Source organism: Tursiops truncatus, chromosome 8 (assembly GCF_011762595.2).
Source record: "Tursiops truncatus isolate mTurTru1 chromosome 8, mTurTru1.mat.Y, whole genome shotgun sequence".
Classification (NCBI taxonomy): domain Eukaryota; kingdom Metazoa; phylum Chordata; class Mammalia; order Artiodactyla; family Delphinidae; genus Tursiops; species Tursiops truncatus.
Window position 1 is genome coordinate 57622011 of NC_047041.1, and position 17756 is coordinate 57639766.

Below are 17756 nucleotides of genomic sequence, written 5' to 3' on the forward strand. Positions count from 1 at the left end.
TTCAGCTGCCAACAAGGAGACTGGGGGGTCAAGGCAAGAATCATACATAGAGCTTTGTCCAGACATATAAATCTGATAGTCAATAAACTGATCAGTCTAAAAGGCATCCTTCATGTGAGGATCAATGTGTTTGAAGGTGGTAGGGGCTCTACAACTGAAAAAGATTTATGACAGTGCAGAAGGATTGAAGAGAGGGCTGAAAAAGTTTTATCTTGCTAATGTATACACTCTCTTTATTACCCTATTTGATGGAGTCTAAAATTATGGTTAGCAACCTGAGAGAAAGAACAGGGTACCATAAACAAAGCCTCTTTCATAAGTCAGGGCTGGGACTGCTAGTGATCAGATTCCTTTTTCCTCTCACAATGTTGCCTTTAATGAAATGAAGACACAAAGGCCAATATACCAAATGTCCAAGATTGGACTACAGAGACGTATAATTTCAGAAATGAGCTCTGCCCAGGGCATGGTAAGCCCTGAACTCTGGGCCCAGCCCCGCACTGATTTGCTGTGCAGTTTTGGGAAAGTTGGTGCTCCCCTGGGCTCTAGGTTCTTCACCTGAATTGCAGAGGATTGAATTCCAGTCTCTAATGTCCTTAAGGTATAGCATTCCAAAGTCCTAATTCTGTAACCTTCAGACGGAGGTAGAACTCTTTTCAGGAGACCCAGGCCCTGAGTGAGTGAGTTGAATCTAAGTTCATTTGAGCAAAATCAGTGAGTTTCTGTTTTGACTTGGTTTTGTTTCATTTTTGTTTGCATCAAATCCAACGGCTTTTTTTTTTTTAAACTTAGGTGCATAAAGTAATAAACCCTGAATTTTGTGATACCCAAGGTAGCCCAGGCTACAGCCCCAGGGGAATTTCCAGTGATCCTCAGGGGTATGGACAGGACCATCAGTCAGTTGTGGAATGTCCTCTGCAATGATTTTCTAATAGAAGTCCCATTGAAATGCTCACAACGTAGAATATCAGCACTAGAAAGGTCCTCTGATATTATCTAGTCCAGTGAAGGTATTCCTTGAGAGAAGAATTGACGTGAATCGCTGACAGAGCCCAGGACTGGGACCACTGTAGTCAGAGGAGGGAACATTGAGTCCTGGGTCCTCGTGAGGCTTCGCTCATTTGCTCGCGTCTCATCTGTGAAACGTTTGCATTGGTCTTGATGATCTCTAAGGTCTTTTCTAGCTCTGCAGTTCTGCTTCTCCCTTCTCAACCTGTCTGGACAAATAGGCAAGGCCTTCTTCTCCAGCATCATCTTTTCGGCCACCCAGTGTGTTTTGGCTACTGATTTGTATTTTGAGTTTGTGTGTGTCTCATTTCATAACATGAAGAAAGGATACATTTGTAGACAAGGTTATTCTTGGATGTGGAAACCAAATTCTACTGCAGTCTCTTGGAACCTTTTGATTTTCCTCAGAGGGATAATCTCAACACTTTGTAAGATGGTTGTCCTTGTGACAGAGAGGGTTAGTGCAGGCTTCCTCAGAGGATAAAACTTCAGCACACATTCTCTGGCAGCATAAAGGAAAGTCACCAGCACTGTTGGCCTGTTATCTTTAAAGAATCTTAAAATCATGGCATTTTAAACCATCAAATTTTAGAATCTTAGAATCCTGGAGTCTGTGTTCCAAGCTGGATCACACCATAAAAGTCATACTAGTTTAACCTCCTATGTACTGTCATCTTTCAGACCAGTCTCTGCTTGTATACCCCCTAGAACAGGAAGCTTACTATCTCTCTATACAGTGAAAGAGAAAAGAATAATAGCTAATCTTTATGAACTGCTTTTAATGTGTCAGGCATTCTTTTAAGGGCTTTGCACTTATTAGTTAATGTATTCATCACAGTAGCCCTATGAAGTAAGTGCTATTATTATCCCCATTTTATAGATGAGGAGACAGATGTATTCTACAGCTGTTAAGTAGGAGGGCTGGGGTTTGGACCCAGGCAGTCAGTCTGGCTCCAGACTACTTATAATCACAACCCTGTGCTGTGTAGCTTTCAGAGACAGGCATCTTAGGATTCAGGGGTGTCCTGCCCTCCTGCATGGAAGAGAGGTGCTCTCCACTCTGGCAGGACTCCCCATAACCTGTTTTATTCCTTTAAATCAGAAGTTAGCAGGCTTTTCCTGTAAAGGCCAGATAATAAATATCTTAGGCTTTTGGGGCCTTACGATGTCTGCCATTAACTACCATTCTACCAGTAAAGCAGCCATAGTCAGTATGTGAATGAATGGGCATGGCTGTGTTACAGTAAAATTTGATTTACCAAAACAAGCTACAGTCACACACAAAATTGTAGTTTGCATGTTTTAAATGTGAATAGGATGAATAAAAGATCCTGTGGTAAAACAAATTTGGAAACAGTCTCCTGCATATCCCTATCTTGGAGACTCACAGTTCATCCTATCATTTTAAAACTTCTCAGTGTCATGGAATAAAACCTATTTTCTCTCTTATTTTATATTTCTCCTCCTCCTCCCCCTCTTCCCCCTTCCCTCCCACCTTCTCCTTGTCCTTTTTTTTTGGCGGGGGCGGGTGGCAAAATAACACTTAGGATCCCTTGTATACTCTTGGGACACACCCATCTTGAGAATCCCCTTTGTTTTACAGACAAGTAAACTGTGTCTCCAAGGTGAGTACACCTCAAATAGTTCCTTCTAGATGTCTGCAAACCTAGACTCCCTGTCTTCCCCACAGTATCTGTTTCTCCTCCTGTGACCACATTTCATGATTAGCTGCACAATCTAGAAACTTGGAGGAACCTGCTCTAGACTTTTTCCTCAGCTGACTCGTACCTCCACTTCCAGTTAGTTTCTAGTTCTTATCAGTGCTACCTTCTCATTAATGTATTTTTCCAGCCCCATTGCTACTTATTTCCCAAGCATATTTGACCACAAAATCAGTTTCTCCAGTTTCTCATGGAACAAACTATGGGTCTGCAGGTGGAAAGATAAATGACATGATTCCAGGGGAGAGGGCAGGACAGCTCTTCGGTGGTGCCTTGGGTGGTGACTAAATAACAGCTCTCATACCCTTCTGAGTAGCTCATCAGGGGCAGGGGGTCACCATGCCAAAGCTGTGGTGTGACTTGAGAGAGATTTGTGACTGTGTGGCAGCTTGCTTTAACTTGGTAGAAGTTAGGGTAGAAGAGACCCAGGGTCTTCAGAAAAATGGGATTTTAGTTCAGGAAGAAATCTTCATTCTTAGCCTTCTAATTTTACAAAATAGGAAACTAAGGCCCAGAGACTTGCCAGTAGTCACAGCAGATTGGAGGAAATCCTGGCCTGAAGCCTGGACCTCTTCTCTTCCAGTAAATCACTCTTTTCACTCTGGCCCCAGTCCCTTCTTGTAAAAACAGCCCCATGTTACTGAAAGGGTCCTTGGTGAGCATCTTGTAGGAGAAAGACCTGAGGCCAAGAGAGGTTCAGTGATGTGTCAGCCAGACCAAGCCAGGACGGGGACAGGGAAGAAGCCCCAGCGGCACCCCATTGGACATCCAAAGCCAGGATCCCTTGGCACTGTCCCTTCAACTCAGAAAGAAGGTGGTGTTCCTAAAAAGACTTGCTCTTTCTGAACCCCAGGATCCCCTAGTACAGAGTAAGAGAGTGGGGGCTACTTGATGATCACTTGGGTTCCAAAGAATCATTCCATTTTGTGATTCTCTAAGAACACAGTCTTGTTCCTGAGTGATTCATGTTTCAGGTTTTTCCTGCGAACTTAGGATCTGACTCTCTTTTCCAGAAAATTCAAAGGCAGCACAATTTGTTTGAATGGCTGATTGTGAGCTTCCTGGGGCCTGACTCTCAGCCCCTACCCAGCTTCAGTCCACCCTGCTGACCCCACATGGCCTGGGTTCCAGGTCGATGTGAACCTTTTTGATCCTTGACTTCAGTCTTTCAGACAGTGGTGGCCCTCCCCCAAACCCCAGGAGGGGAGGAAAGGCCAGCTGTGTAGAGCAAAGTTTTTCAGCATCCCAGAAGATGAGGGTCTCTGAATGGGGTTTTCAGTGGGGTTTCCACCTTAAAACTTGGCAGGGAAGAAGGGGAATATGGTGGAGGGCAGTCCAAAAAGGGAGAGAGATAAAAGGAGAAAAAGAGAGAATACAGGAGAAAGCAAGACAGAAGCAGCAGCAGAGGATGCCCTGAGGTGCTGAGTACGGAGACAGAAAAGCAAGAAGAGAGAGTGCGGTATAGAGCGAGCTGGTTGAGGGTCTCCCGTCCATGCACACCTGCCTGTCTCATGGCACATGGCTCAGAGTCCCAGACTGTTTGAGCTGCAAGGGTCCCTTAAGAGATCATCTGGTCCCAGCCTCTTATTTTATAGATCAGAGCCCTGAGACAGAGAAATAAAAGATGCCACACATGCAGCCACTGAGGGAGCTGCCTCTGGGGCCCGGGCTCTCTGGGTGGAGCCCTGTTCTCTGTCTGTTCTCATCTGTGTTTCCAGCCTGGATTCAGCCCATGTTTGTCTGGGGAGTCGTTGACTGGGACCTGCTGCCTTCCAGCGATGCTGTTCTGCCAACTAATTGAAAGTCTCTCTTATTGCCTTGGTACAGGATATACTGCGGGGACACCATACAAGGTCCCACCGACCCAGAGTAATACTGCTCCGCCCCCCTACTCCCCATCACCCAACCCCTATCAGACGGCCATGTATCCCATCAGAAGTGCCTACCCCCAGCAGAATCTGTATGCCCAGGTAGGTACATGTAGAAGCCCGGGACCACTTCTTCTGCAGGTAAAGGAGCCACCAGCCTGGGTAGGGTGGAGGGGGGTGAAGAAGAGAGTTCGTGGCTCTGATGAGCTGTCGCGGTTGTGTCATTAAAACAATAACCTTGCAGTCTACACACTCCCCCAGTCTACCTCAGTCCACAGTCTGAGGCTCTTGTTATTATTTAGCAAAAACATTTGAGAAGCTCTGGATTAAGATGATCCAGGACGCCCTGTCTGCTCTGCCCAAAGGTCAGCAGACCTGTGGGGCTGTGACAGCACAAAGCAGTCATGTGATCCAGGCAGTGGGATGTCACCTCAGACCATTGTCTCCATCCTCAACCTTTTTTGCCTCCAGGGAAATAGATAGTAAGAGACATTTGGGGAAGTGCTCTGCATTTATGACATTTTTCCAGTATGTAGAATGGCAGCAGTCACACCAGTATGATACTCCCACCAGTACTCCCTCATGTGTGCACATGCACAGTGCTCTGACGTTCACCAGCCTCGTCCACAGCCCTCTTCACTCACTGATCGTGGTCCCTACCTTTGTATTTTAAGCAGTCTAAGAAGAAGCACATTGCAATAAGATAAACATAGTAGATCATCATAGCAGCCCTAGGAGCGAGGCAGGACAGGGTTCAAGCCTTATTTTTCAGACCAGAAGCTGAGCCCAGCACTGAACTGTCCACAGCCACGTAGAAGACAGAAGCAGAGCCCCAGACCTTGTGTCCCTGGGCCAGAGCTTCTCTGACCCCATCCCTTAGGGTTTGGGACAGGCTCCCCTCCTCTCCAGAAGCCTGTGTGACCTCAGCCTTTTTTCCCCCAGGGAGCCTACTACACACAGCCGGTGTATGCTGCCCAGCCCCATGTCATCCACCACACCACGGTCGTCCAGCCCAACAGCATTCCCTCTGCCATCTACCCGGCGCCTGTCGCTGCTCCCAGGACCAATGGTGTGGCCATGGGCATGGTGGCCGGCACCACCATGGCGATGTCAGCAGGTAAGGGCAACATCTGTGTTGGTGTCCATCCCCTTCCTCCAGGAACTCATGACAGTGGAGAACACAGTCATGGAATCGATTGTAGCAAAGCATGAAGAATTCTATGCCTGGGGGTTCTAGGAACACAGAGGAGGACCCTCTAACTCTGTCCACAGGGATGGGGAAGATTTCACCAAGGAGGACTTATTGAGCTAGGCCTTGAAGGGTGAACAGAGGCTAACCAGAGAGACGAAAAAGGGAAGGGCAGTCCAGGGGTAAAAAACATGGGTAAAGCACGTTCACAGAATGGAAATGGTCTAAATCACTTAGGAAATAGGGGCATGGAGTTGGAAGGGTGGCTGGAATAGTTGTCAGAGATAAAGTGGTGGAGAGTCTTGAATACCTTTAGGTAACGGGGAGATAGAAAGGGGTTTAAGCAGAGGAGAGATGGAGTTTGGTTTAATCATTCTCTCTGGCTGAAAGGTGGAGGCAGGCTTAGCCAGGGGGAAGCTCTGGTTTAGAGGAGACATGATGATGCTAGGACTCTGGTAGCAGCAGGGTTCCAGAAAGGAGGGCATAGGGCAATGTTATTTAGCAGGCAGGAGCTTAAGGACCTGTCCAATAATTAATTGTGAGGCTTAGGAGAAGCAGGAGTCCAAGAAGACCCCTTCTCCATTTCTGGCTTACTCCAGAAACCCTGCCCTTTGGGAACCTTGAAAATGGGGGCAGGGAGAGATGCCAGAGGAAGAGCAGGTTTAGGGAAGTCTTTGGATGAACTGGCATTAAAAAGAAAGGCATGAGAAGAAAGGAGGGCTCTGAATAACCTTTAGAGACCCAACTTTCAAAGAATCAGCTAGGTCACCTTCTGGGGGAAGAGAGTATGAGGGGTTGAGTGGACAGGAGGTGGGAGTTGGGATTTTATTCTGCCCCCTAATGTAGGCGTTGTTGAGGCCTCTCACTCCCCAGATCAGGTCAGCAAGCTATTGAATGTCTGCTGGGTGCCAGCCTTGTTGGTTGGGTCCTGGGGACCAAATACTGATAGATCAGACCAGAACCCTACCCGTAGGAACAACTAGGTTAGTGGGGACACAACGATGTGAACCAGCGATCACCACTCAGTGTGATGTTGGTACAGTGAGGGGAGCATACAAAGAAGGGTGAAAGGAGGCCACTGAAGATGAGTGAGTGACTGTCCTGGAGCATGAGGAATGCTTCCCCTGGCAAGATGCGGAAGGGTGGGCAGCAGCTGTGTGAAAGGCTGTGGCTTCATCCTCTTCATCCCAGCGCTCTGGGACGGCCTCATCAGGTTTACTCTTCTCTCTGGATGCTCAGGTACCCTGCTGACTGCACCCCAGCACACCGCGATTGGGGCACACCCTGTCTCCATGCCAGCATACAGGGCCCAAGGGACCCCTGCGTACAGCTATGTGCCCCCGCACTGGTAAAGCCTGCATCCCATCCAAGTGAGTGGGGCCCAGGGTGGGAGAGGTAGGAGGGTGACAAAACAGAATTGTTTCAAAGCCCCTGTCTTGGTCTGAAGCGCAGGTGTCGGCAAGGGGCAGGTGACAGTTACCAGTTACTTTCCTGCTCCAGGTTCAGTAATATCACTCTTAATAATAGCTGTAACTTTATATATATTCTAGATACTTAACGTATGCTCTCTCATGATCATCACAGTAGCTCTGTGAAATAAGGATCATTAGCTCTATTTTACAGATAAATACATAGTTCAACATCACTTAACCAGTAAAAGCTGGGACTTGAACTCCAATCCTCTAGTACTAAATTCTGTGCTCTTTACCATACCGTCTTCAGGCGTCTTCTACCTGTGGGCCCCATTCTTCCAATGAACTTTTACCTCAGTCAGATGTTGGCTCTGACTGGGGCCAGGCAGAAACCCTGGGCCATCCCCACCACCAGATTCCTTGCTGCCCTCTGCAGCTGCTGAGGCAGTGCCAGTGAACTGCAGGGCTCCAGGGATTCGAAAATCCTCTGCCCTACTTCCTCATCTCCCCCGCCCTCCTCCTCCAGGAGCTCTTGGCACTGGATGGGAAACAGGCAGCTCCACTGGGAAGGCACAGAGGGCTCCATTTAGGGATCCCAGCATGAGGGGAGGGGGTCCAGTAGCTTCCTGAAGTGGCCTCAGGGATATCACTGTCACTAACGGCCTTCCCCTTCCTCCCCCAGATCTGGAGTCACACATTGTATGCAACTACTCAAGTCTTACACAGGTGCTGGAGCAGCTCCCTAGCAGCACCACCTCTATTTGCAAGAAGAGACAACGGAAGTGCAAGGGTCACTTTATGCATCTTTAACGGTTTTGGTTTTTATTTTCGGTTTTTGTAAAAGCTGCTTTTTCTAATCTCCTGCCTCTCCCCACTGTCCCCCTTTTAGCCACTGCCCTTCCAGCTCTAGCCCTCCTCCTACCTGACCAGGCACATCCTCTCTGCTCTTCTTTTCTTCCCCAAGAATCCAGTCCCGGGAGCCTAGTCTAGCAGCAGTCAGAGAGTGGGGTCTGTTGCAGTGGTTCAGCTGAAGGCGCAATTTCCTTTGAAGAGCATGAGAAATGTGATCCTCAGGTCCAGGGTAGGAACTCAGAGCTGTTGAGCAGGCCACATCTCTGGGGGATTGTTTCTTTTTTGATTTTCCTCAAGCAGGATTAGTTTAAGACATTACCATGTCCTGACACAAATGAAATCTCTTCTGAGAACCATCGCAACAGACCAAGAACAAAACCACCTGATTAGGTAGGAGTGTTCATAGCAGCTTAATAATACCCCAGATCAGAACCTGGGAAAACCAGATTCTTTCTTTGGGAGAACTTGGGGGAGGGTGGGGGGAGGGAGGGCACTATGGAAAGGAAGAGGGAAGAGGGTCGAGAGGCGCTTGCCTGCTGGCTTTGGTTGGTAAGGTCTCTGGCCAAATTGTCTGGGCCTGGACCCTCTAACTTGCACAGTGATGTTAACTGACTTGGCACTTCCTCAGAAGGTGATTTTGACCTCAGACCTACCAAGCAGCTGCAGGGTGGTGGGATCCCAGCCTCCCAAAGCCTTGGAAGGCCAGGTGCCCTGTGTAATCCAGACCTTGGCCCCTGGGCCCTCATGGATCCACTCTGATGAGGAGCTTGCTCCTGATTAGAGTGGAAACCTATGGCATTTCTCTCCCTTCCCTTTGCCCTTCCCACTGCCAGGGCTCACCTGTCTGTCCATGGCGCTGGCAGACAGGCCAAGTTCTTGGTTACCTTGTGCCATTCATGGCCACAGTGAAGGAACCACATTCCAGGCGGGTGCTGGCAGCTCTGAAGGTCAGGATAGTGAAGGAAAAGCAATAGCAATAAACACTTCATAGACTCATGGAACTGAAGGGACCTTAGCAACCATCTCATCCATTCCCCTGTTTGACAGATGAGGAAGCTGAGGCCCAGAGAAGCGGAAAGGACTTCCCTAGACCTTGCAGTAAATCAGCATTAAATGCAGCCTTCCTGCCTGGGGCATGTTGGCCATGAAAATTTACCTAGGGATGGATTGGCTTGGTTTTGTAAAAATGAAGTCAGCAGTGCCCACACCTGGTGAGCTCGGGAACAGTCTCTGGGCTTTTGTTTCTGCTCTTTCCCTCCCTGGATTCCAAAGGCGGGGATTGAAGACTGGGCAGAGGTGACATGGGGGCAGATGGCAGGAACAGAAATTGCAAATGAAGAAATAGCATTTGGAAATTCTGTGAAGACATCTGGAACTCTCATCCTATACCTGACTCCAGCCCTAGGGATGGCTGAAAAGGAGTCCATGCTTTTAAGACAGTAGCCTCTCATCCTAAGAGGAGAGGAGGAGGAGACGCGGGCTCTCCTGGGAGAAGAGGGACGCACTGGTCTCAGCCAGGAGCCCGGTAGTCTAGCACTGTCCCCCTGCTCCCAGCACTTGGCTGGGCCAGCAGCCCCTTTGGGGATGCGGGGAGAGGAACATTTTACTGTACAGAATGGAATCATTGATAACATTTATAACTTTTAAATAACTCTCTTCATTTTAAATTCATGCATACTTGGACATAATCCCTACCCCTACCTGCCGTGTCTCCCTAAAGGAGGAGAAAATCAGGAAGCCCTTGGGCCAGAAGGACCTCAGAGGCTATCTGGCTGTTCCCAGGAGGGCAAAGCCCAGCAGCATCCTCAACCCAGAGCCAGGAGTTGAGGGCCCACCTTCTTGGCTTTCCAGGGAAATGCAGCACTGGTAAGGAGAAGCCCAGCTGTCCGAAATTAAATGGTCTGTTCTGGGGTGCTGAAGAGGTTTCATTTTAAAACAATAGGAAGTTTTCCAGTGTTAATCCATTTTTTGCAAATACCTCCTCCTACTCTCTGGTTTTCTAAGGGTGGGTGAAGGTTGTTTTAGATTATGTCATACATGTTTAGAAAATGCCAAAATAATAATAATGATTATAATAATAACAGGAAACCTTTGCATTTGTCAGGTGCCTCATAGACTTCAGAGCACTTCACAGCCTTTAATTTACTGGCCCTGAGAGCAAGGGTCAGAGTTATTACACCCATTTGACAAATGAGAAAACTGGTTCTAAAAGGAAAGGGAACTTGCCCAAAGTGAGCAGAATGCTGGTATCCTGACAAGCTTCCCTGAACCCTGCTGCCTCCAGATGGGCTAGGGTAGGACCACAGAGAGAAGGAAAAAGGGAGGAGATCTAGGAATGACCTTTTTACTTTTGTTCATTCTATACCAGTAAGTAAAAACTAACATCTAGTACCTCGCAGTTCACAAAGCAGTTTCATATCCATCATCTGGTTTAACCCTGTGAAATAGATTATTCTCTCATTTGATCCATGAGGAAACGGAGACTTGGAAAAGCAAAGTGACTTGCTCATAAGTGGCAGAGCCATTTGAATCCCAGCCTGCTGCCTCTGTCCCTGCAGTCTGAATCCACACACGGCTCATGGACAGAAACATCAATGCTCAGTACCCTCTCTTAGCCCTAGTATGTAATTCAAGATCAAAGACAGGCCCCAAGGCAAAAACAAGGTGTGAAAATGCTGTGGTCTGGAAGAGCCCAGGCCCAGTGCCCCTTTTTCAGCCTGAGCCACTGGAGTCCCAGTTCAGCTGGCCTCACCCTTTTGCTTTGACAGAGATCCACAAGCCTGGCCAAGCTTGGGGAGTCATTGCAGAGGGACTGAGCCCAGGAGAACAGGGGCAGTAGTGTGCCTGTGGTAGGATGAGAGCACAGCTGGTAGGATCACAGGCGTCTGTTGGGAGGTACCATGGGTGTTATCCAAAGATACTGGATGGCCCAGTGGTCAAGCTGGACAGAGGTCAGAGCTGGAAGGGCCCTGCCATTGTAGGAAGGCCAGCAAGCCAGAAAGGACAAGGGGTGTGCCCACATACATAGCAAGCTACAGCGTGGCACCAGCAAAGCCCTCTCTCCACCCCGCTACACTGCCTCTCCCTAGTACCACAGGCTTGGTGGCCAGGGTCAGGGGTACAGGTGGTTCCAGTCACCAGCCAACCCTCTTGGCTTCTGCCACTTCTACCTGGCTCCTCCTCATTAGGCTGGGGTCTAGGAAGCTGGAGTCTGGAGTGCCCCCAAGTGGTTAAGAGCCTGGAATTTATTTTTCTGCCACGTTTTGGAAAAATGTATTTAATTTCTTCCCCATGAGACAGGGCAGTTGCTGCTGTTCCTCTTTCTCTCCTGGCAGTGACCCAAAAGTACGTATCCCATTCCTATATCTTGAAAAAGGACACTCGCACCTGTCCAGAGTTTTCTGTCTGTGTACAAAGTACTTCAACATTGATTGCCAAAAATCCCCATTTTGTAGATGGAAAAACTAAGTCTCAGAAGGCTTAAGAGACTTGCCAAAGGTCACACAGCTCATAAGAGAAAGAGCCAAGATTTGAACTGTTTAAATCCTCTGCTTTCTGCTGGCACCTGCTGGGTCTGGGTGGCAGGCATGCAGAAGGGATGGGCTACCTATCTGCCCCCAAACAGAGGAAGACCCCACGGAAACCTGGGGAGCTCAATCCTGCCAACTGAGCAGATTTTTATGAGGAGCCCTGGGAACCCAGAGGCATATCCAGATGGTAGCACCCAGAGAATGAGAATTTGCAAGAAAAGGCTTAACTTGAGCAAAACATTTTGGGGTCATGAGGTTTAGGACTGAAGACATGTTCAAGGGCAGCCCCAGGCACCTGTCCGTTGAAAGACCCATGTCCCTGGGAAGCCTGCGTACCCTTACTTTCTGACCCTGGAGAGCCTGCCCACTGTCCAGACCTGGCGAGCTGGCACTTCCAGGGGACCTGGTGTAGCCCTGAATGGCCAAAAGCACATCTGACTCAAGTCTCTGGGCCTGTTTTTCCCCTGGGTGAGGACCAGGATCTAGAGAGACACTGTGCAGTCCTTTCTCCTTATCCCAACTCTGACCCTTGGGCACCCAAAGGGTTCCAAGTTTGAGGTATCCCACTTCCAGAGATCTGGGAGTGCTTCTTCGGAGAGGCTGGCTTTGTTCTGAGTAGGCTTCAGAAATGAATCACATGGAGCATAAAAGTAGTGCAGATCCTCTGATCACCAAGTTCTGGTGTCCTCACTGTACAGACAGGACTCTGGCTGAGTCAGGCCTGGAGCCCTGCATATCAGATCCTCAGCTCTGCTCTGTGGCCAGAGAGGGAGGGCCTAGATGGCATGGGTCTTGGAGCGCTCTTGGCCCCAGCACTGTGGTTGAAGCAGTCATTTAGATGTCACCATGGCATTTTCTCCTCAATTGCTGTTGGGTGAAAGTATGTGGAAGCTCTGCTTTTCCATGCTGTATTCCACATCACTATAGGATATGTGGTCCCCAGCTGCTTGCCAAGCTTGGGAATCCGGAGGGGGCAGGTTGGGCAGCGGAGGGGGCAGGTGAGGAGGCTCCATAGTCGTGTCCAGCCCCAGGTGAATCCAGGCCAGACCTACCTCCAAAAGCAGGATCACAGCAGAGGAGACCCAGCCAGGCTAACATCTAATTCCACACCTGAGCCTCTGAGAGCTCAGCCTACTATGGGTGTGCCAGGCTGGTGGCAGGATTTGTCCTTTACCTGTCCATGTTCCCTTCTCCTAGACAACTTGTTTCTGAAATTAGGCATTACGTGGTTCTAGGGCCCGGCCTTTAAAATTCCTGACAGGCCAGTTTCAACATTCCATAACCAACCTTGCCTGAGCCAGACTTGGGTCTCACTCCCTCACTTTCTCCAATGGGTATTTTCTATCTTGCATGCTGTTGAGTCCAGCCCAGTGGCTAGGTGATTGGGGTTGGTTGTCACAGAGCCAGACAGGGAAACTAGAACTCTTGCTTCCCTGTGGCTGCATGCGTAGTCCCTGGGTATTCTTGCTGTGGCAGTGAGGCCCTGTACCCAGTCCAGCTCCTGGTAGAGGGGGTATTTTCCTTTCTGAGGAGAACAGATATAACAGCCTTGCTGATAAGTACCAGCCCATAGGACTCAAATGGGTGAAGTCATCTTTGGGCCTGACCCCAGCAAGACCAGCATCTCCAGGCTCCAGCCTTCCTCCTCATGCCTGAGAGTCAGGGAAAGAGTGGGACTGCCCAAAGACCACCTTCTTGGGTCAGCCAGATTATCTGGATCTGTGGTGGGACTCCAGCTCTTCCTTACCCAAGGGGATGTAAGGCCAGGCCTCTAGCAATGTGGAGTTGTCTGTAGTGACCCTTAAAGGCCCAAGGGCCTGTTCCCATCTCCTGACTAAAAGGTATCTTCATCCCTGTTCATGTCACACGACAGAGAAAACTTGTTCTCGTGACATGTACCATCCCTGTGAGAGAGCGTTGTATATGATTTTGTATTTTTTAATTCATTTTAACCTACAGGTTGGAATCTAATTTTTAAATTTTATTGGAACTCACATTTTAAAAAGAAAAACATTTAAAATAATAATAATAAACCTTTGACCAGTGTCTTCCAAGTAGTTTGATCAAAGAACTTATAGGTGTTTTCAAAACACAGCCTGGAGTGTAAAGATTGGAAAGCCCCATGGCCTCGCTTGTGTGTATGAAGTGTAAATCTGGTTTTGTTTTGTTGTTTTGGATTCTTTTGGGTTTTTGTTTCGTTTTGTTTTGAAGATCAGATAGTGATCACTCTGAAAGATTGAAGCCAAGAATTTGTAACTATGATATTTACTGTAAGCTGTAGAACATTCAATAACTATTAAAAAAATTTCCAAAAAAAGTCTGGGGTGACCAGACTGGTGGTTCTTGGGGGAGGGGGACACAGACACCTCCTGGGCCAGTGAGAGTCCCCTGGGTTTCTTCCCAAGTTGATCCTAAACTTGTTTTCACCAGTCAGGTAACACCTACGCTGCATCTCCGGGGAGGCCCTGGGACTCACAGTTGGGCCTGGGAAGTGGCCGTCGGCACCTGGACTAAGGTGTGTGATACCGAGTGCCCACCATGTGGCCAGCACTGTGCTTTATGCTTCGCAACTCATAATCCTCACAGCAGGATGGGAGGTGAGCCCTGTTGTTAGCCCTGTCCTTGGTAGTGGGCAGCTAAGGAGGGTTAAGTAAGTACCTCGGCCAAGGTTACAGAGCTAGTGAGGGGCGGAGTTGGAACTTACATTTGGTCTGGCTCCAAAGCCCAGGCACCAAGCCCCAAGCCCCACATTCTCCTGCCCACCCTGGAGGAGGCAATGCCTGTACTCACTCCAAGGGTAAATTGGTCAGGTGGGAAACCAAGGGAAGGGCTTAGTGTGGTCTGTAGTCCCAGAAGGACAGTTGAAGGCAGTCATATGGTCTCCATCCAAATGGTCATCAAGTGCTGTCAGTTTTATTTACATCCTAAACATCTCTCTCTTGTCCAGGCCTGGGCTCCTCTCCCTGGTTATCACAGCCACCATCCCATCCTAGGGCCTGGCCCCTGCAGTCCACGCTCTCCCAGCCTCCAGGTATTCAGCTTCCTCAAATGGAGAGAATACTTGAGGCCCAAAGAGGCTAAGTGACCTGGCTGTAACTAACACTCAGGACTCCCGACTCTCGAGCCCTTTGCACCAAACCGTACCCTGGGCCTCCATAATGCCTTCCCCAGTTTCCTCTCCTGTCCTCACCTGACAGGAAACTTATTCTCCCTCCCTTGTGATGGCAGAAAGCGCTGTCGGGTGTGGTAGGGGAGGGCCTTGCTGGGCTCTCTTCCCCTGCACAGGAAGGGGATTTTTCCCAAGGACTCAGCTCCAGGTCAGTGGCAGGGCTGGGGGCCAGGAGCAGGTGGAAGGCAGAGACCGGGGCCCCAGCACCCACCATTCTGGCCCATGGAGGAGGGGTTATGGAGTGAGAGAGGGCAGTCTCAGAACTGTCCTCAGTGGTTGGCCCAGGGCCCCACCGTGTCCTTCAGCTCCCAGCCCTGCCAACAGCCTGGGCCTACCTTGCTCAAGAGCAGGATTTAGAGCCAAGAAAGCTTCCACGTGAGGGTGGGGGCCCTAAAAGCCAAGGGTATCAGACACACCCCTACCTGATCCCTCAGCAACTCATCCCACTCTTTTGGGAGCTGGCCTCAGTATCCTCCAGGGACAAGAGACTGGGGCCAGGGCTAGTCTTTCTCTTACCTTCCAGCAAGCAGGAAATTGGGGTGGTGGGAGTGGTCTAGAGGGGAGCAGTGCTTATTACCCCAGGGCCCAGCACTGAGATGGGGTATGCGTTACCTAACCCGGGAAGCCCAGACCCAGCTTCAGCCTCCACCGTCGCTGGCATCTGTATGTGCCTCACCCCAGGCAAGAGGGCATCCAGAGACCAGAGTCCAACTTCCCCCTGGGAAAGGAGGCCAGAGAGTGGGAGGGCTCAGCCTCCCACCCCTTTCCCCCAGGGCACTGTCTCGTCCTCATCTCAATGTGTCACACAAGTCCTCGGTGAAGTGGGGTTGGTTGGCTGAGGGGGCAGCCAAGTTTGAGAAGCCACACCCTGAGGTGCAGCTGAACAGCTGGTGAGTAGGGACACCAGTCGCACCACGGCGGCCCCAGGGAACATTCCCCGGGGTGCACTCGTGATGCCCACTGGTCCCCTACAACAGACAGACACCCTGTTCTAGACTTTGGCAACCTTTGTTGCTCCGGAAAATTCCTCCTGATGTCCAGCCTGTCTCCTTCCCTCCCCTCTCCTAGAGCAGGTGATGCTTTGCCTCCTGGGTCCTCAGAGGTGCCCTCCCTTTCCTGCCCACCTGAGAAGCCCCAGAGAGAGAAGCCTGTGCCCTAAGAGAGGTGAGAGAAAGGGAGAGGTCGAATCTCAAAGCTCAGCCTCCCCTCAGGCGGGGATTTTTCTCTGAAGCTGCTAGGCCGGCCCCTTGTCATGGCTTCTGCCCTATGTGAAGCCTGGGCCTCCCACAGGGTGTCCCTTTCCACACCTCCCCAGGTTCCATGAACCGTCACTTTTTGGTTCTTCAGCCTCTCCTTGGGCCTTGTTCCCATTAGTGTTGAAATATGTCCTTTTCTTCCTTTTTTTTTTTTCTTTTCTTTTTTGGCCACACCACTCAGCACGCGGGGATCCTTAGTTCCTCGACCAGGGATTGAACCCGCTCCCCCTGCAGTGGATGTGCGGAGTCTTAACCACTGGACTGCCAGGGAAGACCCTCTGTCTTTTAAAACCATACCAAACACCAAAAGAACCTGGAATTAACTAAAAACCCTCTCTCCCCGGAGCCTGAGGGCCTACCAGCTATTACCTGGCACAGTCAGGCTTCTGCAGAAAGCTCAGCCCACTGGGACCTGGCTCTGGTCTCGCCACATCCCTGTGTCGGCTAGCCAGGGGATGCTAGTCCTGACCTTGCAGCAGCGCCTGGCTTTGTGACCCACCCTGCTACCCACACTCTCGTCCTTCCCTGGCTTCCAGGACGCTGCACTCTCCTGCTTGCTTTCCTTCCCACCTTTCTGGGCCTTCCCTGAGCTCTCTCCCTGGAACGTGCTCCCTCCCAGTCCAGTCCTGGTGCAAATGCCCATCTGAGTGCTTCCAGGTATCATCGTAGGCCAGGTCTGTCCCTCGAGCGCCGCGGGCCTGCACGTGCAGGTGCCTCAGGACATCCCGTGGGTCTGCATCACTGCTCCCCACCCAGCTGGCCCTAATCCCCTGAGCCACATCCCAGCACCAAGGCCTAGCAGTTCCGTCCTCTGTCCCAGGAGTCTTTCCATCGCCCCCGCAAACCCCTGCTCCTCCGTCTCTTGTCTGGATGGCTGCAACAGCCTCCTGTGGATCCCTGCTCCCACAGCTCCTGCACCCTCCACAGTGGTCAGGAATGAGCTGGCTAGTCATACTTTTTAGCCTTCCTGAATGCTCTAGAGGCTCCTTGGGCATCCCTGGCATAGGGCCAGTGGCTTCCAAGAGCCCATGTGGCTGCCTTCTGCTGCCACCCCCAGCCCAGCCTTCACACCTGAGTCACTCTGTACTTGAAGCTTCTCCGGCTCCTCCTATTTTCATTGCCGTCCGGCCTTTGTACATGCTGTTCCCCCTCTGTGGAACACAGCTCCCCTTCCCACATTCTCCAGCCCTCAATATGCCTTACTTACCCCATCCATTTGCCAGGCTCCACTTCCTCTAGAGCTGTGCTGTCCAGTACAGGAGCCACTAGCCACATGAGGTTATCAAGCCCTTGAAATATGCTACTTCATATTAAGACGTGCTTTAAGTGTATTTTACATACCACATTTCAAAGCAAAAAAATGGTTAATTCATAATTTTTATACTGATTTCATATTGAAATGAAAGTATTTTAGATATACTGGTGTAAGTAAAATACATTGTTGATATCATTTAAAATAAGTTCACTTGGTTCTTTTTAATTTTTAAAATGTGGCTATTAGAAAAATTTTAATTACATACGTGGCGCACACTCTATTTCCGTTGGACAGCACTGCTTCTAGGGCCTTCAGTGAGAACCAGGTGACCTGAGAGGCCACCTCCGGCCCCACTTCAGCTGCTGCCTGGTGTCCACCTGCCAAACAGCAGGCGCTGCCAGGGGAGGGATGGCCTGTCCCACACACGGAGCCCGACACACAACTATTCACTGAATGGGCAGACCTGAGAAGAGACACAGGGAAAAAGAAGCGCCTC

The 17756-nt window shown here is 49.9% G+C and overlaps 2 protein-coding genes across 6 annotated transcripts in view; one reads left to right on the forward strand and one right to left on the reverse strand.

Annotated features, from left to right (window-relative positions):
* FAM168A (family with sequence similarity 168 member A) overlaps positions 1-13900 on the forward strand; it is a 198691-nt gene extending 184791 nt beyond the window's left edge. For all 5 annotated transcript variants that reach the window (XM_033862320.2, XM_033862316.2, XM_033862319.2 and 2 more), the window contains 4 exons: positions 4557-4699; positions 5540-5714; positions 7026-7156; positions 7881-13900. In XM_033862320.2, coding sequence (XP_033718211.1) covers positions 4557-4699; positions 5540-5714; positions 7026-7138 — 431 coding nt within the window. In that variant the 3' untranslated portion in view covers positions 7139-7156; positions 7881-13900. The remainder of the gene's footprint in view (positions 1-4556; positions 4700-5539; positions 5715-7025; positions 7157-7880) is intronic.
* The window catches only part of RELT (RELT TNF receptor), a 34608-nt gene continuing 24862 nt past the window's right edge, over positions 8011-17756 (reverse strand). The window contains exon 11 of the transcript XR_012333431.1: positions 8011-17723. The gene's annotated coding sequence lies outside the window, so the exon portion shown is untranslated. The remainder of the gene's footprint in view (positions 17724-17756) is intronic.